We start from the raw sequence: 14,404 nt of genomic DNA, 5'->3' as shown, positions 1-14,404 counted from the left end.
GGACATGATCAGGTGGTGTTGCCATATATAACTTGTTTTTATATTTAGTCAAATTTTGACTAAATATTTTAACGTAGAGGGGGGAATCGAGACGAGGGTCGTGGTGTATGTGTGTGTATGTGTGTGTGTGTGTGTGTGTGTGTGTGTGTGTGTGTGTGTGTGTGTGTGTGTGTGTGTGTCTGTCTGTCTGTCTGTGTGTGTGTGTAGAGCGATTCAGACTAAACTACTGGACCGATCTTTATGAAATTTGACATGAGAGTTCCTGGGTATGAAATCCCCATACGTTTTTTTCATTTTTTTGATAAATGTCTTTGATGACGTCATATCCGGCTTTTCGTGAAAGTTGAGGCGGCACTGTCACGCCCTCATTTTTCAACCAAATTGGTTGAAATTTTGGTCAAGTAATCTTCGACGAAGCCCGGACTTCGGTATTGCATTTCAGCTTGGTGGCTTAACAATTAATTAATGACTTTGGTCATTAAAAATCTGAAAATTGTAAAAAAAAATAAAAATTTATAAAACGATTCAAATTTACGTTTATCTTATTCTCCATTATTTGCTGATTCCAAAAACATATAAATATGTTATATTCGGATTAAAAACAAGCTCTGAAAATTAAATATATAAAAATTATTATCAAAATTAAATTGTCCAAATCAATTTAAAAACACTTTCATCTTATTCCTTATCGGTTCCTGATTCCAAAAACATATAGATATGATATGTTTGGATTAAAAACACGCTCAGAAAGTTAAAACAAAGAGAGGTACAGAAAAGCGTGCTATCCTTCTTAGCGCAACTACTACCCAGCTCTTCTTGTCAATTTCACTGCCTTTGCCATGAGCGGTGGACTGACGATGCTACGAGTATACGGTCTTGCTGAAAAATGGCAGCTACTTGACTAAATATTGTATTTTCGCCTTACGCGACTTGTTAAACATTAGTTTGCTCGAGTTGTTGAACTTTGAAAACATTAGGTTCAAGATAAACTGTGTATGTATTCATTGTAAGCCTTCTGCTGGTGACATAATTATTTATGTAACTTGATTTCGAGAAAAAAAACATTTGTTTGCCCGAGTTGTTGAACAAATTAGATTCAAGATGTATTAATGTTAAGCCGTTTCCAGGTGACATTCTGTATTTTTCGGAATGACAAGGTATTGTCACACATTCTTTTTTAAAACTTTAAAGGACATTGTCCACAGCTTCAGAAGTCCATTGACGTGGTCACTTCCAATAGACCCGTGAAGAAGGGATATCGGACGAATACCGCAACGAATTGTGTTGCGCGCCTGTAACTCTAGATCTGCGTGACTTTGTTAACAATAACAATAACAATTAAGTAGATGTGTACTGCCGGGCAGTACATACCCCAAGCGAAGTCGTCCATCTGTGTGTACATGATTCTCTCTCTCTCTCTCTCTCTCTCTCTCTCTCTCTCTCTCTCTCTCTCTCTCTCTCTCTCTCTCTCTCTCTCTCTCTCTCTCTCTCTCTCTCTCTCTCTGTCTTAAAATGTGTCATCGATGACGTGTTTTCATACTTGCTAATGCGGCAGGCTAATCATGACGTCAAATTGAAACTTCTTGAAGTCTCTCAGAAAGGGACATGAAAACCATGTGGGGGTTACTGGTTTGGGCTGAAAAAAAACCCAACTCCACCTAAAATTCAAGCGCCTATGGGGCTGAATTATGCAGCATAAATTGTGAAACATCAGGATATCTCACACTTTCAATTCTGCCATCATGTCAAATCTGACAACAAACCTACCCACAAAATGTCATAAATATCGGTGTAGAATTGAGACTTAACGGTTTTTAACTGCCAAAAATAAGTTTTTTTGACTGGAATAGTTTGTCTTGAAATTCAGTTTGGGACAACGGACCCACCCACTAAATTTCATAAAGATAGGTGAAAATTTAAATGTAACGGTTTTTAACTGCCAAAACTATGTTTTTCTTCTGGAAAAGTATGGAGTGAAAATCAGTTGGGGACAACGAACCTACCCACAAAATTTCATAAATATCGATGAAGAATTGAGATTTAACGGTTTTTAACTGCCAAAAATAAGGTTTTTTGTCTGGAAAAGTATGTCTTAAAATTCAGTTTGGGACAACGGACCCACCCACTAAATTTCATAAAGATAGGTGAAGAATTGAAATTTAACGTTTTTTAACTGCCAAAATTATGTCTTTCTTCTGGAAAAGTATAGAGTGAAAATCAGTTGGGGACAACGAACCTACCCACAAAATTTCATAAATATCGGTGAAGAATTGAAATTTAACGGTTTTTAACTGCCAAAATTATGTTTTTCTTCTGGAAAAGTATGGAGTGAAAATAAGTTGGGGACAACAAACCTACCTTTAAAATTTCATAAGAATCAGTGAAGAAATAGGATTTAACGATTTTTTAACGGCCTTTAAATCATTGGTGATGTCATCATAACCCAGTCGTTGTAGTTGTCGTCGTAGTTGTTGGTGTTGTTGTTGTCATGTTCGTTGTCGTGATTGTTGTTGTTCTCGTGTTGTTGTTGTTGTTGTTGTTGTTGTTGTTGTTGTCGTCGTCGTCGTCGATGTCATTTGTTGTTGTTGTTGTTATCGTCGTCGTCGTCGTCATCGTCGTCGTTGTCAGAGGTTATTTCTAAAGATTTCATTGATAGTCTTTGTTCTCGTCACCAAGACTTGCTAAGAACAAGCTTGGAACAGCAAGAGTTCCAAGAACAAGATTAGAACAACTCATTACATCATTACCAGGACGTCATTTGTATTTAGAACACACTTTAGAAAAAAACTCTTCAGCTACAAACCAGTCACCCTCACATGTCCGAGGTGTTTGTCTAAACCACTTACTGAAATGTTTTGAGGTTTAATGACCATACACATGTTGAACCGGTGAGTGTCTTCCGCTGCTTAATTCGCAAATAACTATTTTATTAAAGTCCGCTTGAAACGCTCAAAGATGAAATTCCATGTTAAAAAGTGACAAAAGTTTCACATTTTCCCGTTGTAACAGCTTCCGATGATATTATATGAAAATTCTGATCCTCTGAGAGGATTCCCCGAAACAAAATCAGTTTGTACGCCTAATTTTAATAGAATTGTCCAAACAGTGTCGCTAATATTGTGCTAAAAGATGAATTCTAGAACAATGTCCAGACAGACACCACTTGGCAAAAAAATTTTCAGTGCTGGGAGATGAAAAAAAAAACTACCTCGCTACGCGCGGGCTCCGCCCGCGCTCCGCTTGGATAACAGCACTTTATTCTCCATTAAAATATTACATAAAAATGGAAACTTTTCTTCGGCACAACCTGCAGTTCCTTTACCCTATAATCTTAACTTTTTGAAAGATTCATTTTCCCTCCATCGAGTGTGTTCTATCTTAGTAGACCTTCGCTATCGGCATGCACTGCAGAAGAAAAACACAGATCCGCTCGTACTTGCTTCAGTCCCCAATCATCGTCTCCTTGACAGTTTGACAGGACTCGCGTAAAGTGAAGACAACGTGGTATCTCAGGACCCGTCTTTCCCCTCAAGCCCCACCCCCACCCCCCCCCCCCCACCCCCCGTACCCACCCTCCACCCCCTTCATGAGTCGCACCTATCTAATCCGAGAGCAGTTCTGTTTTCTGATGACGACGACAAATACAAGGCCACAGAATAAGTACGTTTAGCAAAACAACTGATAACCAGAATCGGATTAAGCTGCACTGATTCACGTTTAGTTCCAGGGTGCAGACCCTTCAAATGACACGATAACATATCGCAATGTATATCGCAATCAGCAAAGAACAATATGCGGTGCGTGTTTCGTTCATGTGCACTAGGAACTTATAAAAGAGAACCGCCTCCTCTCGTTGTCAGTCACCCTACATCCACCTTACTCTTCACTCGCGCTAACACCGTCAGGAACTTTGTTAGTTTTGAGAGAACACTTTGTATTTTACGTCACAAGACTACGCGGTCCCGACAGCCATGATTTGGGTTCTTCTTACAACGCTTCTGTCTTGTGAGTATACCGCCCAGTGCGACACAACATGTGAACAGATTACACACACACACACACACACACACACACACACACACACACACACACACACACACACACACACACACACACACATGTACACACACACACACGCACGCACACACACACACACACACACACGCACACACACAGCAACCTTATCCAAGCCGTGTCTTTCTGCACCACAGTGACCACAGCTCTCCAGTGGACCGACTCGCTGACCAACAACACAGTGATGACCCTTTGTTCCGCCAGCGAAATCCACCTTCCCTGGAACTTCACCCTGTCACGTGACGAGCGTATCGAGGACATCAAGTGGGTCTACCGGGCGGAGGACGGCTCTGATGAACTGATCGCCATTTTTGCTGCCGGTCACTTCAATCCGATGCCTGCCTTCACTGGCCGCGTGCAGTGGACTGGTCAGGGAGGGATCGTGGTCAGTCAGGCTGCTGTTGCAGAGTCCGGTAACTACACTGTTGTGGTCAGCACTGGTGATGCCACACATCTATTGGTCACGTTCTCCAAGACTATCTACGTGCAGGTGGCCGGTGAGTCGATCAGGAATGTTATATTATTTTGCTGTTGGTGGGGTTTTTCCAATTCTAAATATAAGCATTAATGTATGTCTTTATTTATTTGTTCTCACCGTATTTTGTTATTCGAAGTGCCATGTTTACAAGGTATGTATTTCTATTTGTTACATTTAGTCAAGTTTTGACTAAATGTTTTAACGTAGAGGGGGGAATCGAGACGAGGGTTGTGGTGTATGTGTGTGTGTGTGTGTGTGTGTGTGTGTGTGTGTGTGTGTGTGTTTTAGAATGTTTAGAATAATGTTTATTGTCATGAACCAGTAAAGTTATTGACACAACAAACAACAAATAATAATAATGCATTATACAATGCTAAAACAATCCGTAACAAATTTGCCAAGACGAACTTGAACTTCGTCTTCTAAAAATAAGTTACTTGGATTTTTGTTAGCATATTTCATATTGATATGTGAAGCATCTTCTTTAAATTCATCCCTTAATTTAACATATTTATTGCATTTATCTAGAAAATGTATTTCATCTTCTATGACATTGCATTCAATACAAAGACGATTTTCTTTAGGGATATTCTGATGTCTTCCACTTTCAATTTTTAGACAATGTGTGCTAGTCCTTAATCTGCTTAACATCTTTCTGTGTTTATTATTCTTAATTTGTATTAAGTATGACTGCATTTCGTAAGATTTACTGATCATAGAATAAAACTTAAGTCTGGAATATGTATCTGATTTTTCTTTTGTCCAGTATCTTATATATTCCTCTTGTTGTTTTTTGTCAATGGCAAACTTTAATTTGTGTACATTTAATGTAGATTGGTTATGCCAAACGTGACTAAAACCTAAGTTACAAAGAGATTGTCTAACAAATTGTAGCCATGGCGTTTCTGTCGGATGGAGCAACATTGAGTCATATAATTGATGTATATACGAATCTTGTTTGGAGTCTAGAATATGCGCCCAGAATGCTATTGTTTGTGATAACATTTTTAATCCTAAAGGGAACCTTCCTAATTCCCCCAGTACAGGTATCCACATAGCTTTTCTATGAACTCCAAGAAGGAATCGACAAAATTTGATATGAACAAATTCATGAGGAGTTTTGCTAGATAAACATGATCCAAAGAAATGATTAGTATTTGTTTGTTTTATTTTATTATTAAACGTAAACGGATACCAGATTTCAGCGCCATATGTTAATATCGGATTTACAAGTGAATCAAATAAATGTATCATTGTGTCTATTTGCACGTTTTGATTGCTGAAAATTCTGCGGAGGGAATGTGCTGCTTTATTACCTTGTTTACTTAAATGATCTTGAGCTGTATCAAAATTTCCATTCTTGTTGAATATGACCCCTAAATATTTATATTGATCTGTTACTTTGATTACATCAGTTCCACATTTAAATATTGTGTGCATTTTTGGATTTATATGACAAAATACTATAATTTTTGTTTTTTCTATGTTAATTTTCAAACCCCACTGTAGGCAATAGTTATTTAGATAATCTAACTTATTTTGTAATCCTATTTTTGATTTTGAAAGAAGTACTAGATCATCTGCATACAGTAGACACGATATTTTTGTATTCTGGTTAATGTATGGCGAATCAACGTCAGGCATTCCATCTGTTATATCATTAATGAAAATATTAAAAAGAGTTGGGCTTAATGTATTTCCTTGATGTACTCCTTTTTTAACCAATACATCTGGTGAATATCCACCTTGCATTTGTGTGCATATCTTTGTATTAATATACATGTTTTTGATTATATTGTAGCATTTACCTCTTATGCCAGTTTTGTATATCTTAAGTAAAAGTGCATCATGCCAAACGTTATCAAAAGCTTTTTGAAAATCTACGAAACATCCATATAATCTACCATTTTTAGTATTGATAATATCGTCTACAATTTTCTTCAGAATGAATATTTGATCCATCGTTCGGTATCCTTTTCGAAACCCAGCTTGTTCTTTTATCAAAATATTCTTTTTTTCTAAAAAGTTGTTGATTCTTGAATTTATGATTTTACAAAACAATTTTCCCAAATTACTACTAAGAGTGATTCCTCTATAGTTACTCGGATTCATTGGATCTCCTTTTTTATGCAATGGTACACTTATTCCAGTCTTCCATTCTGTAGGATAGTTACCACTTGTAAGAATAATGTTGAATAGATTAACTAATATTTTAGTCATATGATCTAAACTTGCTTTTATAATTTCATTGGTTATTCTATCTTTTCCGGATGACTTCTTATTTTTCAACGTTTTACATTCTTTTTTTAATTCTTTCTCTGTTATGGGGTCATCTAAAATAGGTGTATAACAATGTGTATATATATGCATCTTCTTTAATTCCTCATTTACCATGTATTTTCTTTCATCAGAAACTTTAGTTTCTGTTCCTATCAATTTCTCTAAATGATCAATCCATTTAATTGGATTGATTGCACATTTTTTAGTTGTATTGACTTCACCCATCGTCTTTAAATCTTTTAGAGTTTTCCACATAGCACTTGGATCGTTATTAAATTCGTCATTCAATTTCTTTACTAAATTATCTTTAAAAATCCTTTTCTTTTTCTTTAATATTGCTTTGTATTTTTTTCTTTTTGAGTAGTATTTCTGACATAAATTTACATCATAAGGGTATCTATTTAGAGCATTTAATAATGATTTTAATTCTCTCCTTTGTAAAAAAACAGTCACTATCGAACCATTTTTTATGTTTTCTATTCTTTTTCGTAAAATTGCGGTTCTTGATTTTCTTGTTCAAGCATTTTTTTGCAGCCGTGTTTAGCATTGCTGTTATTTTGTCTGTTAAATTGTTAACACACTCGTCTGAGTAATATTTGTCTTCACATGTATGCATTGTTTCAATTTCGTCGTTTATGTTCTGAAGTAAATGTTTCATGTCTCGTGTGTCTAACTCCTGTTTGAATTTAACTTGTGAATTGCTGTCCCACTGATATATTATATCTTCTGCTTTTCCTTGGTTATTAATTGAACATTTATTATGTTTACAATTGATGTTAGGTTTAACATTGGCATTTTTGTTTTTGAACGGAATTCGAATTCTTAGTTCTAAAGGACAATGATCTGAATATACAGTTAAATCTTTTACTTTCATATGTATTACATCCTTGATTAGTTCCTGAGAACAAAGAAAATAGTCTACTACACTACAACCCTGGGGTGTATAACATGTGTATCGCCCACTTAAGTCTCCCAAGGACCTTCCATTAAGTATATACATGTTATTATTATGGCACAAATCTATCAACCTTCTACCTTGTTTTTGTATGACCTTATCTGAAGAATGTCTTTCATGTAGATAGTCAAAGCAATAAGTTGATGGCAAAGAATACCTAAGACTTTCGCTATCTAACTTTAGATAATCGATCAGTTCACCCGTTCTTGCATTGAAGTCTCCGCATAAGATCACGTTACCTTTGGGTATTAATTCATCTAAGTCATTCTCTAACTTGTCCCACAATTCCTCAGTAAAATCTTTTCCAAAGGATGACGATTCGGGCGGAATATATACACACCCTAAATAAATGTCGTGTTCTTTGTTATCCTTTTGAACTTTCAGCCAAATAATGTCACTGTTGCTTTTTTGTAGGATTTGGAAGTTTGAAGATATGTTTTCTCTTATGAATAAACTAATACCCCCAGAAGCACTGGTTGCATTTGTTCTTCTCTTTCTATAAAAGTGACGTTTTACAAATCCTGATAGAAATACTTCTTCGGCATGGTCCTCGTCCAGGTGCATCTCCTCCAGCATAATAATGTCATATCCACATAAAGATTGTATAACGTTATCATCCTGCAATTTGTTGGTTGTTTGTCCGTCGATTGTTTCTTTATACCCTTTTAGGTTCCACGACAAAACATTAATACTGAATGTACTACTATCAAACATGTATGGTTTGTATGAAAAGTTACCTTCGTCGTAACACTAACATTTTTGAAAGAATCGAATACGTTATTAACGAACAAAATATCTATCACGATATTATTAAAAGAAATATCTATCGCGTGGTCGTGGTTGTGGACTCCAGTTCCATGGTCTCATCATGTGAGGATGCATGAAGGCTGAATCTCTCTTTGGTGGACTATGATGATGTCCACTCCATCTTCCATTGCTCTCCCATGTTCTCTGTCTTCCCGTTTGCTGGTGTCGTCGTTCAAATGGTGGTGGGCGAGACTGGTGATGAAATTGGCGATGATAATGACCCGTATGTTGTTGGATTGGTCTGGCAGCTTGGTGTTCTGAGTGATGGTTTCCCTGCCTTTCCCACAAAATATGGTCAAGGTGTTGGCCAATGTTTCTTGCCAGGACTGCCGCGCCTTTCATCGTTGGATGTATTCCGTCTCTGTTCGACAGCGAATATACGTTTTCATGTGAGACAAAGGAAATTCCTGTCTCCGCCATGTCTGCTGCGCACACAGCATTGAATACCTCTCGTTGAGTGTTCAGATCCATTACGTTAGTTGGAATGATCTTACTCACGACAACCTTGGCTTCTTTGAATCGCTGTTTGGCTGCCTCCACACATTTGGTCATCATTTTTGCCGCTCTCTGACCTTTTTCTTTCTTGATGTCATTCACCCCGACATGAAACATAATTGCATCTGGAGTTTTGTGAATGTTCTCCACTGTTTCTTGGCAATCCTTGATGTTCACTACATGTTTTTTTACTATCTTCAGACCGTACGTTTTTTGCATTCGGCCTGGATCGACATGTTTCAATACACTGTCATGAATGAGGTAGACTGTTGGTAGAGAGTTTTCTTCCTCTCTGTGCTCTTGTCGTGACAGGTTTTCAAACACAACGTCTTCCTGATCTTCATCTGAATTGGACTCACTCGCTGTTGAATCAACAAAGTCAAAAGAATCTTCACGGCGATGTTTTTTCAACACGCTGATCGGGCTTTTGTTTTTCTTTTTTACACGAGGATTTCTTGATGACGTCAGATTGTTCGATGTTGTTGACGTCATTGCCTTTTCGGCTTCATGGTCTTTGTTTTCCATCTTCTCGTATGGCGATTTCGATGTTATATCTCTGACTTGATCAACCCTTTTATTCACCTCTATTCCTGATGACGTCATTGGTTTTGTGCACGACTTTTCTGGTGTCATTTCGATGCTGATGTCATGGTTCATGCTTCCATTCTTTTGAGGTTGGCACGTGGTCTTTGGAACCTTCTGTTTTTTCTCATGTAGTTGTTCTTTTACGGATGTGCTGTACGTAAGGATATCTGAATACGTCGTTTGAGTTGTCACATCTTGTTGTCTCGTCTTGGGGTGTGTCGACAACATGTCAGTCAGTTCCTTGATCTCTTCTTTGTGACTTCTATTTGTCAGCTGGATTTGTTCGGCCAAGTTGAGAATCGCGTTCTCCATGTTCTGTATCATTCTCTTGCCCTCAGACTGTTCCAGTTTCAAGAGCTGCAACTCATGTAGCAGGATGACATTGTTGTTTTTAATCGCATGATTGTTATCAAGAGATTCTTCTTCTTCGGTGAGGATTTCACTGACGTCCTCCACAATCTTTTCGTCCAACATCGCTTGTGCACAATCCTCGCAGGTGAACTTTCTCTGCGTTCTTACGAATAAGCACAGCTGATACACTGGTAACTTGGTGTGCATCCATGGAATCTTGCTTTTGCATGAAGAACATGTAAGTTTTCTTTGTTTGGATATTTCCTCAGTTTTTTCACCGTTGATCAGTGTTTTCACGAGTGTTTGATCATCCTCTTGACAATTCTGGAATCTTTGTTCTTGGGTTGTCAAGGGAATCGTGTCGTCATGTCCTTCAACCGTGGTTTCGCTTCGGTTTTCTGTTGTTTCATCTTGAAATTCATCCTCCTCACCTACTCTAGTTTCATCCTCTCCTTCAAAGTTCTGATGCTCATTTGAAGAACCTTTGAATATAACTGGATTCTCAATTCCAGCCTGCCGCATCGCGCATTTTGCTGCGGCCAACGACTGGTAACAACGATGAGTTGCCTTTGGGAATGCCGTCACTGATTTCGACGCCTCGTTCCATGTATCAAATATTCCAACAGTCCTTCCACTGCTTACAGCATAAAATCGCTTTTCTGATCTCTTCTTTTTCCTTGATCCTCTCGAACGACTCATTTTTTCACTTTTGAATCATCACTTCACATGGGATGCGTCTGGCTTTCGCCATTTTAGAACATGTGTGTGTGTGTGTGTTTGTGTGTGCGTGTGTGTGTGTAGAGCGATTCAGACTAAACTACTGGACCGATCTTTATGAAATTTGACATGAGAGTTCCTGGGTATGAAATCCCCATACGTTTTTTTTATATTTAGTCAAGTTTTGACTAAATATTTTAACATCGAGGGGGAATCGAAACGAGGGTCGTGGTGTATGTGCGTATGTGTGTGCGTGCGTGTGTGTGTGTGTGTGTGTGTGTAGAGCGATTCAGACTAAACTACTGGACCGATCTTTATGAAATTTGACATGAGAGTTCCTGGGTATGAAATCCCCATACGTTTTTTTCCTTTTTTTGATAAATGTCTTTGATGACGTCATATCCGGCTTTTCGTGAAAGTTGAGGCGGCACTGTCACGCCCTCATTTTTCAACCAAATTGGTTGAAATTTTGGTCAAGTAATCTTCGACAAAGCCCGGGGTTCGGTATTGCATTTCAGCTTGGTGGCTTAAAAATTAATTAATGACTTTGGTCATTACAAATCTGAAAATTGTAAAAAAAAATAAAAATTTATAAAACGATCCAAATTTACGTTTATCTTATTCTCCATCATTTGCTGATTCCAAAAACATATAAATATGTTATATTCGGATTAAAAACAAGCTCTGAAAATTAAATATATAAAAATTATTATCAAAATTAAATTGTCCAAATCAATTTAAAAACACTTTCACCTTATTCCTTGTCGGTTCCTGATTCCAAAAACATATAGATATGATATGTTTGGATTAAAAACACGCTCAGAAAGTTAAAACAAAGAGAGGTACAGAAAAGCGTGCTATCCTTCTTAGCGCAACTACTACCCCGCTCTTCTTGTCAATTTCACTGCCTTTGCCATGAGCGGTGGACTGACGATGCTACGAGTATATTTACGGTCTTGGTGAAAAATGGCAGTACGTTCACTTTCATTCTGTGAGTTCGACAGCTACTTGACTAAATATTGTATTTTCGCCTTACGCGATTTGTTTTTCATTTTTTTGATAAATGTCTTTGATGACGTCATATCCGGCTTTTCGTGAAAGTTGAGGCGGCACTGTCACGCCCTCATTTTTCAACCAAATTGGTTCAAATTTTGGTCAAGTAATCTTCGACGAAGCCCGGACTTCGGTATTGCATTTCAGCTTGGTGGCTTAAAAATTAATTCATGACTTTGGTCATTAAAAATCTGAAAATTGTAAATAAAATATTTTTTTTTATAAAACGATCCAAATTTACGTTCAGCTTATTCTCCATTATTTGCTTCTTCTTCTTCTTCTTTTCGATCGCCGATCACACTTGGAGTCCAGATCTTGAGATATAATTAGTGGTCCTCTGCAGCGCAGCCACTGGCCCGTACAGCTTGTTGTGCAGGGACTCCGGCATTGGCCAGATTTCCTCTCTCAGCACCTGGTGGTTCCTGCAGTCTCGTAGGATGTGGGCCGTGTCCTGCTCTGCTTCCCCACAAGAACACATGGGGGAGGGCACAACATGCAGCTTCTTGTGGAGATGCTGGTTAAGTCTGTTGTGTCCCGTTCTCAGGCGGAAGATGACCACCTGCTGTGGTCTGGATAGCAGGTGGTAGCTGTCCTGTGGCTGGGGCGTCCTGTGCAGAGACTTAATGATGGTCTTCATCTCTGTCAGGCTCACAGGGTTGTTCTCTTGCTCATCTTCTGCGCCCAGCTTTGCCATCCTGTCCGCCTCTTCGTTTCCTTGTACACCACAGTGGGAGGGGATCCATTGCAGTACTGTCCTCAGGCTTTTGATGTTGTGTAGAGCGTGTTCCAGCTGAGGCAGTTTGCTACTGGTCATTGCTTGTAGTACTGACAGAGCGTCAGTCAGGAAGACCACCTGGTTGTCATGGTTGACTCTGTCGTTGATGGTGTATGCTGCATGGATCAGTGCCTGTACCTCAGCTCTGTAGTTTGTACAGTGGAGGCCTGTTGGTATAGCCTCTGCTTGCCTCTCTCCACTGGGGTACTGGACATACACCCCCGCTCCTCCATTTTTGACGGCCTCTGTGGCTGACCCATCAGTATACACCCGTATCCATGCTTCTTGGGGGTACCTTTCTTCAAGCATGGCAAGAGTCAGGGCTTTTTTCGTCGCATTGCTCTGCTGGTCCTTTGTTGTGAGGTAGGGGACACTGTTCTGTATATCCAGGTTTCCTTGTCTGTCTTCCCATCTTCTTGAGTCTGTCACTCATTGGATAGTCATGAGTGCACTGGTACTTGGTGGCTTGTACCATTGTTTTGCAGTCTCGCCTTTTGCTCAGTGGAGGAATGCCAGTCACCTGTTCCATCTTCTGTATGGGTGTTGATTTCATTGCGCCCGTGATGATTCTCAGCGCTTGGTTCTGTACTTTGTCTAGGGCCTGCTGGTGTGTCTTGGCTGCTGTTGCCCAAGAGCTTGATCCGTACTCAAGGTGCGGTCGTACAGTCCCCTGGTAGACTGATTTCAAGATCTTCTCGTTTGCACCCCAGTTTGATCCTGCCAGCTTCCGCATGATGTTTAGTTTTCTCCTGGCCTTTCCCTCTGCATTCATGATGTGTTGTTTCCAGGTCATGCGCTTGTCATAGGTGACCCCCAGGTATGTTTGCTGGTCTTCAAATTTCAGGGGTGTGTCACCCAAGGTCAGTTTGCCAGGTGTCGCTTTGGCAGAGAGTGTGAAGAGAGTGGCAGTGGTCTTCTACCTGTTGATGGTCACACACCAGTCTTCCGCCTACGCTGCAACCTTTTCTAGGGCAAGTTGCATCCTGTAGGTTGCTGTGGTTGCATACTCTTCCGAGCACCAGAGAACAAGGTCATCAGCGTACAGTGCCGCTTGGACTCCCTTGGGCAACTCTGGTACCAGGTCGTTAATGAAGAGTATGAATGATGTGGGGGAGAGTACTCCTCCCTGTGGAACTCCTTGGCGTAGTAGCACCTTTCGGCCACAGTGACCATCCACCAGCACTCTGGCCTTTCGGTTGTGCAGGTACGACTTGGTCCACTGGTACATGTTGCCTTTGACGCCAGAACGTAGGAGCTTCACAAGGAGTCCATCTTTCCAGACCTTGTCGAAGGCCTTCTGCAGGTCAATGAAAGTGGCCAGGGTGACCTTCTGGGCCTGGTAAGCATCTTCTATGACCTGGCTAAGGTGTGTTGTCTGGTCCTTCGTACTTCTGTGCTGTCGGAAGCCGGCTTGTTCTGGGACGATGATGCTTTCTGATTCCAGGTACAGCTGCAGGCGCTGGTTGACAATGCGCTCCATGGTTTTGCATACGCAGCTTGTCAGGCTGAATCAGATGGGTCGGTAGCTCAGGGTTTTGGTCTTGTTTTTTCCCTTTCTTTAAAACTGGGATCATCCTGGCTTCCTTCCAGCACTGAGGTACCTGTCCCTGTCTCCAGCTGAGGTTGAAGATGCCCAGTAGTTTCTGGAGGGCCGAGTTGCCTATGTGTTGCAACATCTCATTCGTAATGTTGTCTGGACCTGGAGACTTCTTCTTTTTGAGCTTCTTGATGGCATTCTTCAGCTCGGCCATGGTGATGTTTTGTTGCATGGCATCCTGGACGTTTCTTTCTGTTCTTTCTCTGATTTCTGTTCTGACTTCCTTTTGTAGAGGCA

The 14,404-nt window shown here is 39.8% G+C and overlaps 1 protein-coding gene across 1 annotated transcript in view; it reads left to right on the top strand.

The window, feature by feature from the left end:
* Window positions 1-3,840: 3,840 nt before the first annotated feature.
* LOC138954752 (uncharacterized) overlaps window positions 3,841-14,404 on the top strand; it is a 28,654-nt gene continuing 18,090 nt past the window's right edge. Inside the window, exons 1-2 of the mRNA XM_070326523.1 lie at window positions 3,841-4,005; window positions 4,212-4,571. Of these exons, the coding sequence (XP_070182624.1) occupies window positions 3,972-4,005; window positions 4,212-4,571 (394 nt within the window). The 5' untranslated portion in view covers window positions 3,841-3,971. The remainder of the gene's footprint in view (window positions 4,006-4,211; window positions 4,572-14,404) is intronic.

Source organism: Littorina saxatilis, unplaced genomic scaffold (genome assembly GCF_037325665.1).
Source record: "Littorina saxatilis isolate snail1 unplaced genomic scaffold, US_GU_Lsax_2.0 scaffold_537, whole genome shotgun sequence".
Lineage (NCBI taxonomy): Eukaryota > Metazoa > Mollusca > Gastropoda > Littorinimorpha > Littorinidae > Littorina > Littorina saxatilis.
The sequence above is the reverse complement of the archived record's forward strand: the minus strand, read 5'-3'. Positions and strand labels throughout refer to the sequence as shown.